Source organism: Pseudophryne corroboree, chromosome 6, assembly GCF_028390025.1.
Source record: "Pseudophryne corroboree isolate aPseCor3 chromosome 6, aPseCor3.hap2, whole genome shotgun sequence".
Taxonomy (NCBI): Eukaryota; Metazoa; Chordata; class Amphibia; order Anura; family Myobatrachidae; genus Pseudophryne; species Pseudophryne corroboree.
In genome coordinates, this window is record NC_086449.1 from 405,325,582 (window position 1) to 405,339,800 (window position 14,219).

The 14,219-nt window shown below is 47.9% G+C and overlaps 2 protein-coding genes across 3 annotated transcripts in view; one reads left to right on the plus strand and one right to left on the minus strand.

Moving 5' to 3' along the window:
• THAP9 (THAP domain containing 9) overlaps positions 1–13,033 on the minus strand; it is a 98,179-nt gene extending 85,146 nt beyond the window's left edge. The window contains exons 1-2 of one of the 2 annotated variants that reach the window (XM_063926889.1): positions 12,924–13,033; positions 7,998–8,091 (exon numbers count right to left, since the gene is read on the minus strand). In XM_063926889.1, the coding sequence (XP_063782959.1) occupies positions 7,998–8,091; positions 12,924–12,960 (131 nt within the window). In that variant the 5' untranslated portion in view covers positions 12,961–13,033. Of the gene's footprint in view, positions 1–7,997; positions 8,092–11,692; positions 12,177–12,923 lie in introns of those variants that run through there. The other variant, XM_063926890.1, reaches the window with a different exon arrangement.
• MCM10 (minichromosome maintenance 10 replication initiation factor) overlaps positions 11,995–14,219 on the plus strand; it is a 206,705-nt gene continuing 204,480 nt past the window's right edge. The window contains exon 1 of the mRNA XM_063926891.1: positions 11,995–12,248. The gene's annotated coding sequence lies outside the window, so the exon portion shown is untranslated. The remainder of the gene's footprint in view (positions 12,249–14,219) is intronic.

Here is a 14,219-nt window from a genome sequence, read left to right on the forward strand (position 1 = left end):
TCCTTCTTTGTACACTCTTTAATGTATTTATATCCTTCTGGAGATATGGTCTCCAGAACTCTTCCTTCACTCTTCTCCTTGAAGTAGGAAGAAAGATCCTGTGCCTTGATAGTGGCTGGTGGGGTAGGTGAGGGAGGATTCAGAAGTGATTTAAATGTATTAAAGAGTCGTTAATGACTTGGTCAATACGAAGTCTAAAGGCCACTACTCACTACTTATTCTTCTAGATCTATCTAGATAGGGTGGGTGTTAGAATTTCCAACAATTCCATTGCCAAATGAGTAGCAAAAGCTGAAACATTGAGACCTAAAGGCAGAACCACTCCAGTTGGCAAAACAGGAAGGATAGGGGGTGAAGAGGAGCACTCTTCCAATTGGGAAATTCGGTGAGCAGACACGATACCAGAAACAGTGTATCTTGCTTAAAGAAAAAAAAAAAACCTTGGGAAATCTTAATTGTAAACCAAGGTTATAAAACTCAGGGGTCACCTAACACTATAACATTAACACAGATATAAAGTTGAAATAATCCTGGAAAAGAAATTGCAAGTATCGGGTTTATGAAATAATACCACTATAATAGGAGGTGTTATACTCGAGTGTACCACCAGGTGGTAGTATTACAACATACAAACTAAAGTATGGCTAATAAAACGGTGTAGAATCCAGAGCCCTGTAAATTAAAATGTGAAGTTAAACCTGTTAAAGGCAACTTGGCTGTACTTAAATGTGGGTGTTACACAGCAGAAGCAACAACAATGTGCCCCATATATACCTGAAGAAAACAAATATAATATCCATTCACTGGTACGAAAAATGTCAAAAGAAAAACCCAACAGCAGGCTATTTTATTAGTTAATATGGCCACTAATCCTGCCTCAGAGATGTTTGGAAGCATAAACTGGAGTTTAGGTGAAATGAGAACCAGCAGAGTCAGTGTCCAAGGACTTTGAAGTGGTCAAATGAGAGTGAACTTCAGTGATTCCGAACAGGAGACTTCTGTGACGGCTGGTCAGTCAGAGTGAGAACAGTTCCAGCCAGGAGAAGCAGTAACTCTGGATGCACTAGCACAGTAATCCGAAGTAAAGGGGGGTACACACGGAGAGATCCGTGTTTAAAATCTAAGCAATCTGACTAGATTGCCTAGATTTTAAACACAGATCTGCCATGTGTATGTCCCCCCAGCGATAGCGATGCGCGGCCCCACGCATCGCTATCGCCGGTGCTAGAATGAGCCTGCATGCAGGCTCAATCTAGCGGGTCGCTCACTTCAGCGCTGTGTGAAGTGAGCGCCCCCCCCCCCCCTCGCTCAGCACATCGCGCTGTGCTGAGCGGGAGGAGAGATGTGTGCTGAGCGGTCTGTGTTAAGATCGCTCAGCACACATCTCCCCCGTCAGTACCCCCCTTAACAGAGGATCTCAGCTGCCCTGGAGCTGCAGGTAATCGGGAACAGCCTGCAGAATACAAGATGCACAGCAACACTGCAGGGATGGTCTTACAGATCACTGCCTATCCGCAGAGCAAGGCAATCTGGAGCTTCACAGGAACAATAAGCACCAGAAGCAGATGCTCAGTAATTGGTCTCCCACGTTGACAGCAGCATTTCCTGACACAGCAGCCGCGGTGTGTATACCAGGTGTAGAGGGAGGAAGATCATTCACGGAGAGTACCACAGGTTATCAGCTACAGAAAGAGTGAGAGTCCAGCGAGGAGACGGACCAGACACCAACAGCGGAGGAAGGCTGCTTGATAAGTAAGGTCTTACTCCGGGAGATACACAGGGGTGCTGCACACGATCACTGGGGCCACTGAGCACACCAGCCCACAGCTAGAAGTAGAGCAGTCACAACGGGAGAGGTTATCCATCAATCCCAGCATTTGCGCCCAAATCTGGTTGAGGGTGGCCATACACGCCATACACTTCGTAGGCTTGACTCCGGGGTTATAAAAATAAGAATTTACTTACCGATAATTCTATTTCTCGGAGTCCGTAGTGGATGCTGGGGTTCCTGAAAGGACCATGGGGAATAGCGGCTCCGCAGGAGACAGGGCACAAAAAGTAAAGCTTTTCCAGATCAGGTGGTGTGCACTGGCTCCTCCCCCTATGACCCTCCTCCAGACTCCAGTTAGGTACTGTGCCCGGACGAGCGTACACAATAAGGGAGGATTTTGAATCCCGGGTAAGACTCATACCAGCCACACCAATCACACCGTACAACTTGTGATCTAAACCCAGTTAACAGTATGATAACAGAGGAGCCTCTGAAAGATGGCTCCCTAAACAATAACCCGAATTAGTTAACAATAACTATGTACAAGTATTGCAGATAATCCGCACTTGGGATGGGCGCCCAGCATCCACTACGGACTCCGAGAAATAGAATTATCGGTAAGTAAATTCTTATTTTCTCTATCGTCCTAGTGGATGCTGGGGTTCCTGAAAGGACCATGGGGATTATACCAAAGCTCCCAAACGGGCGGGAGAGTGCGGATGACTCTGCAGCACCGAATGAGAGAACTCCAGGTCCTCTTTTGCCAGGGTATCAAATTTGTAGAATTTTACAAACGTGTTCTCCCCTGACCACGTAGCTGTTCGGCAGAGTTGTAATGCCGAGACCCCTCGGGCAGCCGCCCAAGATGAGCCCACCTTCCTTGTGGAATGGGCCTTAACAGATTTAGGCTGTGGCAGGCCTGCCACAGAATGTGCAAGTTGAATTGTGTTACAAATCCAACGAGCAATCGACTGCTTAGAAGCAGGCGCACCCAACTTGTTGGGTGCATACAGTATAAACAGCGAGTCAGATTTTCTGACTCCAGCCGTCCTTGAAATGTATATTTTTAAAGCTCTGACAACGTCCAACAACTTGGAGTCCTCCAAGTCGCTTGTAGCCGCAGGCACTACAATAGGCTGGTTCAGGTGAAACGCTGATACCACCTTAGGGAGAAAATGCGGACGCGTCCGCAGCTCTGCCCTATCCGAATGGAAAATTAAATAAGGGCCTTTATAAGATAAAGCCGCCAGTTCAGATACTCTCCTGGCGGAAGCCAGGGCCAGTAACATAGTCACTTTCCATGTGAGATATTTCAAATCCACATTTTTTAGTGGTTCAAACCAATGGGATTTGAGGAAATCTAAAACTACATTTAGATCCCACGGTGCCACCGGAGGCACCACAGGAGGCTGTATATGCAGTACTCCTTTGACAAACGTCTGGACCTCAGGGACTGAGGCCAATTCTTTTTGGAAGAATATTGACAGGGCCGAAATTTGAACCTTAATAGATCCCAATTTGAGACCCATAGACAATCCTGATTGCAGGAAATGTAGGAAACGACCCAGTTGAAATTTCTCCGTCGGAGCACTCCGATCCTCGCACCACGCAACATATTTCCGCCAAATGCGGTGATAATGCTTCGCGGTGACTTCCTTTCTTGCCTTAATCAAGGTAGGAATGACTTCTTCTGGAATGCCTTTTCCTTCTTACTCCGCTTTGCCGTATGATTCTCAATACCTTTGGTATGAGAGGCAGAGGAGGAAACACATACACCGACTGGTACACCCAAGGTGTTACCAGCGCGTCCACAGCTATTGCCTGCGGATCTCTTGACCTGGCGCAATACCTGTCCAGTTTTTTGTTGAGGCGAGACGCCATCATGTCCACCATTGGTCTTTCCCAACGGTTTATTATCATGTGGAAAACTTCTGGATGAAGTCCCCACTCTCCCGGGTGAAGATCGTGTCTGCTGAGAAAGTCTGCTTCCCAGTTGTCCACGCCCGGGATAAACACTGCTGACAGTGCTATCACGTGATTCTCCGCCCAGCGAAGGATCCTGGCAGCTTCTGCCATTGCACTCCTGCTTCTTGTGCCGCCCTGTCTGTTTACATGGGCGACTGCCGTGATGTTGTCCGACTGGATCAACACCGGTCTTCCTTGAAGCAGAGGTTCCGCCTGGCTTAGAGCATTGTAGATTGCTCTTAGTTCCAGAATGTTTATGTGAAGAGACTTTTCCAGGCTCGACCACACTCCCTGGAAGTTTCTTCCTTGTGTGACTGCTCCCCAGCCTCTCAGGCTGGCGTCCGTGGTCACCAGGATCCAATCCTGTATGCCGAATCTGCGGCCCTCCAATAGATGAGCCCTCTGCAACCACCACAGAAGAGATACCCTTGTCCTTGGAGACAGGGTTATCCGCAGGTGCATCTGAAGATGCGACCCTGACCATTTGTCCAACAGATCCCTTTGGAAAATTCTTGCATGGAATCTGCCGAATGGAATTGCTTCGTAAGAAGCCACCATTTTTCCCAGGACTCTTGTGCATTGATGTACAGACACCTTTCCTGGTTTTAGGAGGTTCCTGACCAGGTCGGATAACTCCTTGGCTTTTTCCTCGGGAAGAAAAACCTTTTTCTGAACCGTGTCCAGAATCATCCCTAGGAACAGCAGACGAGTTGTCGGCATTAATTGGGATTTTGGAATATTCAGAATCCACCCGTGCTGCTTTAGCACCTCTTGAGATAGTGCTAATCCCATCTCTAGCTGTTCTCTGGACCTTGCCCTTATTAGGAGATCGTCCAAGTATGGGATAATTAATACGCCTTTTCTTCGAAGAAGAATCATCATCTCGGCCATTACCTTTGTAAAGACCCGAGGTGCCGTGGACAAACCAAACGGCAGCGTCTGAAACTGATAGTGACAGTTTTGTACAACGAACCTGAGGTACCCCTGGTGTGAGGGGTAAATTGGAACGTGGAGATACGCATCCTTGATGTCCAAGGATACCATAAAGTCCCCTTCTTCCAGGTTCGCTATCACTGTTCTGAGTGACTCCATCTTGAACTTGAACTTCTTTATGTACAGGTTCAAGGACTTCAGATTTAGAATAGGCCTTACCGAGCCATCCGGCTTCGGTACCACAAATAGAGTGGAATAATACCCCTTCCCTTGTTGTAGAAGAGGTACCTTGACTATCACCTGCTGAGAGTACAGCTTGTGAATGGCTTCCAAAACCGTCTCCCTTTCGGAGGGGGACGTTGGTAAAGCAGACTCCAGGAAACGGCGAGGTGGATCTGTCTCTAATTCCAACCTGTACCCCTGAGATATTATCTGCAGGATCCAGGGATCTACCTGCGAGTGAGCCCACTGCGCGCTGTAATTTTTGAGACGACCGCCCACCGTCCCCGAGTCCGCTTGAGAAGCCCCAGCGTCATGCTGAGGCTTTTGTAGAAGCCGGGGAGGGCTTCTGTTCCTGGGAAGGAGCTGCCTGTTGCTGTCTCTTCCCTCGACCTCTGCCTCGTGGCAGATATGAATAGCCCTTTGCTCTCTTATTTTTAAAGGAACGAAAGGGCTGCGGTTGAAAAGTCGGTGCCTTTTTCTGTTGGGGAGTGACTTGAGGTAGAAAGGTGGATTTCCCGGCTGTAGCCGTGGCCACCAAATCTGATAGACCGACTCCAAATAACTCCTCCCCTTTATACGGCAAAACTTCCATATGCCGTTTTGAATCCGCATCGCCTGTCCACTGTCGCGTCCATAAAGCTCTTCTGGCCGAAATGGACATAGCACTTACCCGTGATGCCAGTGTGCAGATATCCCTCTGTGCATCACGCATATAAAGAAATGCATCCTTTATTTGTTCTAACGACAGTAAAATATTGTCCCTGTCCAGGGTATCAATATTTTCAATCAGGGACTCTGACCAAACTACCCCAGCACTGCACATCCAGGCAGTCGCTATAGCTGGTCGTAGTATAACACCTGCATGTGTGTATATACTTTTTTGGATATTTTCCATCCTCCTATCTGATGGATCTTTAAGTGCGGCCGTCTCAGGAGAGGGTAACGCCACTTGTTTAGATAAGCGTGTTAGCGCCTTGTCCACCCTAGGAGCTGTTTCCCAGCGCTCCCTAACCTCTGGCGGGAAAGGGTATAATGCCAATAATTTCTTTGAAATTATCAGCTTTTTATCAGGGCAACCCACGCTTCATCACACACGTCATTTAATTCTTCTGATTCAGGAAAAACTATAGGTAGTTTTTTCACACCCCACATAATACCCTGTTTAGTGTACCTGTAGTATCAGCTAAATGTAACGCCTCCTTCATTGCCAAAATCATATAACGTGTGGCCCTACTGGAAAATACGGTTGATTCGTCACCGTCACCACTGGAATCAGTGCCTGTGTCTGGGTCTGTGTCGACCGACTGAGGCAAGGGGCGTTTCACAGCCCCTGACGGTGTTTGAGGCGCCTGGACAGGCACTAATTGATTGTCCGGCCGCCTCATGTCGTCAAACGACTGCTTAAGCGAGTTGACGCTATCCCGTAATTCCACAAATAAAGGCATCCATTCTGGTGTCGACCCCCTAGGAGGTGACATCCCCATATTTGGCAATTGCTCCGCCTCCACACCAATATCGTCCTCATACATGTCGACACACACGTACCGACACACAGCAGACACACAGGGAATGCTCTACACGAAGACAGGACCCACTAGCCCTTTGGGGAGACAGAGGGAGAGTCTGCCAGCACACACCAAAAAAGCGCTATATATGACAGGGATAGCCTTATAATAAGTGCTCCCTTATAGCTGCTTTATATATATCAAAATATTGCCATTAAATTTGCCCCCCCTCTCTGTTTTACCCTGTTTCTGTAGTGCAGTGCAGGGGAGAGACCTGGGAGCCGTCCTGACCAGCGGAGCTGTGAGAGGAAATGGCGCCGTGTGCTGAGGAGATAGGCCCCGCCCCTTTTCCGGCGGGCTCGTCTCCCGCTATTTTGTGAATCCAGGCAGGGGTTAAATATCTCCATATAGCCTCTGGGGGCTATATGTGAGGTATTTTTAGCCTTTTAATAGGTTTTCATTTGCCTCCCAGGGCGCCCCCCCCCAGCGCCCTGCACCCTCAGTGACTGCGTGTGAAGTGTGCTGAGAGGAAAATGGCGCACAGCTGCAGTGCTGTGCGCTACCTTTAGAAGACTGCAGGAGTCTTCAGCCGCCGATTCTGGACCTCTTCTTACTTCAGCATCTGCAAGGGGGCCGGCGGCGCGGCTCCGGTGACCATCCAGGCTGTACCTGTGATCGTCCCTCTGGAGCTGATGTCCAGTAGCCAAGAAGCCAATCCATCCTGCACGCAGGTGAGTTCACTTCTTCTCCCCTCTGTCCCTCGTTGCAGTGATCCTGTTGCCAGCAGGAATCACTGTAAAATAAAAAACCTAAGCTAAACTTTCTCTAAGCAGCTCTTTATGAGAGCCACCTAGAATTGCACCCTTCTCGGCCGGGCACAAAAATCTAACTAGAGTCTGGAGGAGGGTCATAGGGGGAGGAGCCAGTGCACACCACCTGATCTGGAAAAGCTTTACTTTTTGTGCCCTGTCTCCTGCGGAGCCGCTATTCCCCATGGTCCTTTCAGGAACCCCAGCATCCACTAGGACGATAGAGAAAGGTGACTCCAGACCTAAGGGCAGGATCAAAGACTTTGCAAGAGTCTAGTGTAGCTGTAACGCACAGCTACAAGTAAAGCTTAAAGTACAGAACCCGATTTTAAAACAATTAAATCGAGCAAGTTCTGGAGCTCATATAAAAAGTGCCCATTGGAAGTCCAGGATCCCAATTTTTAAAAGTGAGGGGTTCCTGGGACCCACTTTTTCTTTTGGGCTCAGTACGATCACTGCACCCTTATCCTTTAATCAGAAATGGAAAGTTAAAATCCTGCCACCGGTCGGTATATTAAGGTACCCTACTTGATGTAATTAAAGAAATGCTTTTCAATGGATTGTTTTTCTTTTCCCTGTAATATTCTCATGTGGCCCCAACTCCAACATGTAGAAAAATAACAATAAATAAGATCTAGTAGAACAATACCAGGATTTTTACAAAAAGAAATAGATCTTTAATATTACACTCACATTCTTACCAATAAAAACAGGCCTGTAAAATAGGATGTCCACAAATAATCTGATCATAAGAACTCATACTAGAAACAGACAATAAAAGGTCATAGTTACCTGTGAAATGTTATTCCCTTTTCTCTGGCTTCCAGGGTGTACCTCGATTTGCATCCAGAGGCAGCACAGGACACCGGCATCTTAAGTATGACCTCTGAAATAAACAGCAGTCACGCATTTGTCATGTAAATGCCACTTAACAGCAATAAGTCTATATTACAATGTAAAACATTATTCTTGGTTCTGAAGTGTTAAACTGGTTATATGGTAAAAAGTAAATAATACAATGTACCTGAAAAAGAATTGTCAAATCAACTCACTAAGTATGCAGCACTGGCCTCTGCCGCAGCTGACGGGTTATAAGATCAGGAACCTTGATTGGTCAGACAGAAGCTTCATTACAGTGAAGGTAAAAACTAAACTAGCAGGGCCTATTGGGGAGTGAGTGTTTACTCTGAACCCCCCCCCCCCCCAAAACAAAGAGAAAAGAAAGGTGCCATATCCAAGAGTGTGTGGTAAGGACATGCAGTGAGGTAAATGGCTCAGGAGACACTGGCTAAAGGGGGGTACACATGGAGCGATGTTCAGCTAATTTCTAAGCAACCTGACTAGATTGCTTAGAAATGAGCTGAACATCGCTCTGTGTGTAGTGGTGCCGGCATCAGCGCTGCGCGGTGCCATTGCCGGTGCTAGATTGGCCTGCATGCAGGCACAATCTAGCAGGTCACTCATTTCACCGCTGGGTGAAATGAGCGTCCCCCCGTGTACCCCCTCCCCACCCCCCTCGCTCAGCACACATCGCACTGTGCTGAGCAGGGGGAGAGATGTGTGCTGAGCGGTCTGTGCTAGCGGAAATCTCCCTGTCAGTACGGCCCTTAATACCAGTCAGATTTATACACAATGTCTATAAGCCCAAGGGTTCATGTTGGCATTATACACAGGTAAGGTAGTATATACTACTGGAAATTTGATGAGGTTTGCTCAGAGATGTGTGGAAAAGATAGGCAGAGGAGGTAATGCCTCACCTGCCGTAGACTTTTTACTCCGGTTTTGACTATAAAAATTATTAGAATAATACAAAGAAGATATTTATAATATATTCTTTGTATTTTTCCTATACTTTATAAAGAGCCAAAACTCTAGCACAGGGGTGGCCAACCATTCAGAGACAAAGAGACAAAATATCTTGTTAGGTATGTCAAAGAGCCGACATCGAGCAAGAGGCCGTGTGCAAAAATAGGGTGTGTCTTTATGCCAGCTAGGCCACACCCCTGGGGTATAAAATACATTGAAAAAGCCAGATCTAGCATAAGATAAATTTTAAAGCCAGATCCAACATTAAATACATTGAAAAAGTCACTTCCACATAAAATAATTGAAAAAGCCAGATTCACATAATACACTTCAGCTTCCCATGTGTCACTTCAGCCAGCTCCCCCATATGTCACTCCAGCCAGCTCCAACATATGTCACACCAGCCAGCACCCTCCTATGTCACTACAGTCAGCTCCCCCATTGTGTCTCTCCTGCCAGAACACTCCTGTGTTACTCCAGCCCCCCCTCATATGTCACTGCAGTCCCCACAACTTGTGGCCAGGGGATGGCTGAGAAGGGGGGCAGGGTGCCATCTGACCCACGGGCCAGTGCAATTTAAGTGTTCCAGGGCTACTTGACTGCAGATTCCCTGTAAAAAAAACGGATCCGCTTACTTGTGTCTGCCCCCCAGGCTAAAAGTTGCCACCAAGCCCTGACTGCAGCAGCCCTTATGTGTCCTCTATTTGCCAGTGGATGTCTCACCTATAGTATTTGGCTCCCTCAATTTTCAGTCAATGTAGTGCTGCTGGCTGGAGTGCATTGGTTTCTGGATCTGCTGTGGTCATGTGACTTTGAGTGTTGGGAGCCACATTTGAGTAAAGAAAGAGCCAAATGCGGCTCAAGAGCCACGGGTTGGCCACCGCTGCTCTAGCATATACTGGAGCATGATAGGAAAGGCTCTGCCTCACCTCACCAGTGTGTGGATGGTATAAGCATTGTGAGAGTACAGAGGCAGTTACAGTCAGTCTATCAGAACTATTGTATTACAGTGGATGGAATAGATTAGGGCAGTGGTTCTCAAACTCGGTCCTCGGGACCCCACACGGTTCATGTTTTCCATGTCACCCGGCAGCTGCACTGTGTGTCATCAACTGTCGCATTTTAAAAATCTACAGGTGACCTGCAAACATACCTCCCAACTTTGACTTCAGTGGAAGAGGGACACCATCGCGCGCGCCCAATTTTAGGGGGTATGGCCTAACAAAAAGAGGGCGTGGTCTTGCGGCAAGTGCTGCGATCGCAAGCCACGCCCCCGTTTTCATCATTATGGGGGCATGAACAGTGCGTGAGAGCTGCTGGTCATGCCCCCTGTCCCTCTCTGCTGTGAATAGACGCTGTGCGCATGCGCACAGCGTCTATTCACCGCTGCTCTCCACAGAGCAGCGAGTGACAGGGAGGGATCTCCCAACTGCCCCCCCACCTGCGGGACACTACGGCCCGCGGGTGGGACAGCGGGACAGACCGTGAAAAATGGGACTGTCCCGCCAAAATCGGGACAGTTGGGAGGTAGGTGCAAAACATGGACCGTGTGGGGTCATGAGGACCGAGTTTGAGAACATGTGGATTAGGGTTCTTGTGGGCAAATTATGTAGATGGTCTGGCCAGGGGTGACTGTTTACAGGATCAGAGCCAATATGAGCAGCCTTGGCATGGGAAGGCGTCATACGGAAAATATAACAATTTAGGCTGGATAACTAGACAGTGTGCCTATATGCCCAATGATACACGATATTCCAGAGGCTTCCAAACGCGGTCCTCAAGGCACCCCAACGGTTCTGGTTTTAAATGTATCCATGATTGGCCACAGGTGACTTAATTAGCAACTTAGTCAATTTGCTTTACCCATCTGTGCTGAGCCATGGATATACCTAAAACCTGGACTGTTGGGGTGCCTTGAGGACCACGTTTGGGAACCTCTGCAATATTCAATTCCCTGCTTGGGTATTTCTACTGATTATTCCCAGCGTGTCAGTGAGAATCAAACAAGATATTTACAGGTCTTGCTTGCTGCATCTCACAAATACTAATACTGATAACAATGACCCTGTCCCTTCTCTTTGATATGGTAAGGAGTTAGTGTACAGCAGCATACTGTTCAACGCCCAGGCGTTTCTCAAAAAAATGTGTGAAATCTTATAAAAAATAAATTTTATTCAAGTAAAATGTAACCTGGCTACACAATAGATTATACAAAATGAATCGATCCTAAAGGTATCATGCACGCATCACGACGACTGACTTCACCATTTCACACTCTGGTACAATGGGGCAGATTTATTAAGCTCGGTGAAGTGATAAAGTGGAAGGTGATAAAGCACCAGCCAATCAGCTCCTAACTGCCATGTTACAGGCTGGGTTTGAAAAATGACAGTTAGGAGATGACTGGCTGGTGCTCTATCACCTTCCACTTTATCACTTCACCGAGCTTAATAAATCTGCCCCAATATTTGCTATATTCTACACATAGGAAAAATAATCCCTCAGGAGCATCGCACGCCTCTCAGGTGTGAGCAGCCTGGCTGCAGCATGGGGACCTGCCATTAGGTGGTATGTATAAACCCCGGTAACACGTAACTGAAATACCCGGATAACACACCTTGGAAACACATTCAAGTGCATCCAAAATGAATAAATTAGTCTAAATAAAGTTCAACACAAACCTTTAAACGAGAAACCGAAGTCGTTACCAACCAAAAGATGGCCGCTAAACTACGCATACAAGGAGGGCAAAGGCAATCTGCCCAAACACAGCTTTTGCAGCCTCCTGCCAGTAGTAAATATGGCGCCCACCACGCCTCCTTCTACGGCAAATGGTAAAGCGTTATTTGAACGAGTACAGTATGCGGAGAATATGACAGGAAATAATGGCTGTATTGGGAAGGCTGATAGTGTGACGTTATACTGTAAGGTGCACTTGGAATTTCTTTCAGGGAAGCCGCACAGTATACGGCCATTACCACACTTCTATGTCTGGTAGTGACGTTTACGGCATTGTGGCCCGGCACTCCACGTACGCGTATTCTTTAGAACTGGCGCCAAACGCGATGACGGCTGGGCAGGAGGTGTGGCCACAGTTGAACGCTTGGCGGTTCTCCTGTGCTCGGGACCTCGGCTTATTATCACAGTACTCTCCGGGATCGCTTGCAGGCGGCAGGGCAGCGAGTGGTATACTCAGTGTTGCTAGCGCGTGTCAGAGGTGTGATCAGCTCCGTGCAGGTACAGCTGTCCTTGATTATGTGTAGTAGTTCCAAAGTCTGTTGCAGGGGGAGATGTACTAAGCCTTGGAGAGGTATAGGGTGCCAGCCAATCTACTCTCAGCTGCAGGGGAATAACCAGAACTTTGCGGGCCCCATCCCAATGCTTCTAGAGAGACACTTCTCTGCAGCAGTTGTTAATTTTATGCCCTATAATAGTGCCGTAGTTCATTTTCTGAACCATAGCAGAGCCTTATTTACTTTTATGAATCGCAGTAGTGCTTATGTTCACCCTATGTCACATTTCAGAGCTGCCAGTACACATTATGCCGCACAGTACCCCCAATTCACATTATGATATATAGTGCTTCCAGTTCATATTGTGCCTCGGTTCATATTAAATAACATTAAAATGCCCTCAAGTTCATTTTATTCCACACTACAATGAGCAGGTCCAGGGGCATACCTAGATATATTGCAAGTCCCAAGGAAAAAGTTTAAAAGGACTCCTACGTACCACCCAATGGCAAAAAATGTATACAACACATGTAACTTTGACAGGGAAGGTTGGCCCCTCTCAGCTCTGGGCCCCATAGCAGCTGCACTGCCTGCGCCTATGGTAGCTATGCCCTTCTCAGCTGTCATTTTTCAAATACAGACTGTAATACCCCTTTTACCCCAAAATGCCAGGTCTTACCTGGGGTTTTGAATGCTCCGCATACTGCACCTGGCATATTGGCAGGTAGACCCCTTTCAGACTGCACCCGTGTGCAGTCTTTCTGTTTTGCCAGCGCTTGGAGATGACATCTCCAAGCGCCTGTGATTTGTCTCTCTATGGGTTGGTTCTAAATCCAAGTGGGAGAAGGGACCTCCTGACGTCATTAGGGGAGGAGACGTCACCAGGGGGAGGAGCTACGGCCGAACAGGGTACCCGAAAAAGTACCCTCGCGGGCTCGCTTTGCTCGCCACGCTTCGAACTCGCCACAGGGTTACTAAAGGTAATAGTTGGTGATGTGGATAGTAGAGGAACTATCCTGCTGGCCTAGCTCCTTCCCCTGGTGTCATGGCTCCTCCCCCTGACGTAAAAGGTCCCTTAGGCCACTTGGATCTAGCATCTACCCTCTCTATGCTATTGTATGACTGGGTTGCGCTGTTTACACCACAGGCTACCTGGGTCAGATTCCCTGGTTGGCCCTTGGTATAAGGATTATATTTCAAGAACTATTTTCCACCAAGCCACGACCCAAATAGACTCAACAGTAAGCCAAGGGTTATTACGGTAGTGCAAAAGAGTTTTCTCTGACGTCCTAGTGGATGCTGGGAACTCCGTAAGGACCATGGGGAATAGCGGCTCCGCAGGAGACTGGGCACAAAAAGTAAAAGCTTTAGACTAGCTGGTGTGCACTGGCTCCTCCCCCTATGACCCTCCTCCAAGCCTCAGTTAGATTTTTGTGCCCGAACGAGAAGGGTGCAAGCTAGGTGGCTCTCCTGAGCTGCTTAGAAGTAAAAGTTAAAATAGTTTTTTTATTTTCAGTGAGTCCTGCTGGCAACAGGCTCACTGCATCGTGGGACTAAGGGGAGAAGAAGCGAACTCACCTGACTGCAGAGTGGATTGGGCTTCTTGGCTACTGGACATTAGCTCCAGAGGGACGATCACAGGTTCAGCCTGGATGGGTCCCGGAGCCGCGCCGCCGGCCCCCTTACAGAGCCAGAAGAGCGAAGAGGTCCGGAGAAAGCGGCGGCAGAAGACCTGTCTTCAAATAAGGTAGCGCACAGCACTGCAGCTGTGCGCCATTGCTCTCAGCACACTTCACACTCCGGTCACTGAGGGTGCAGGGCGCTGGGGGGGAGCGCCCTGAGACGCAATAAAAATGATATAAAAACCTTATATGGCTAAAAAAAATGCATCACATATAGCTCCTGGGCTATATGGATGCATTTATCCCCTGCCAGTTTCCTGAAAAAAGCGGGAGAAAAGGCCGCCGTGAAGGGG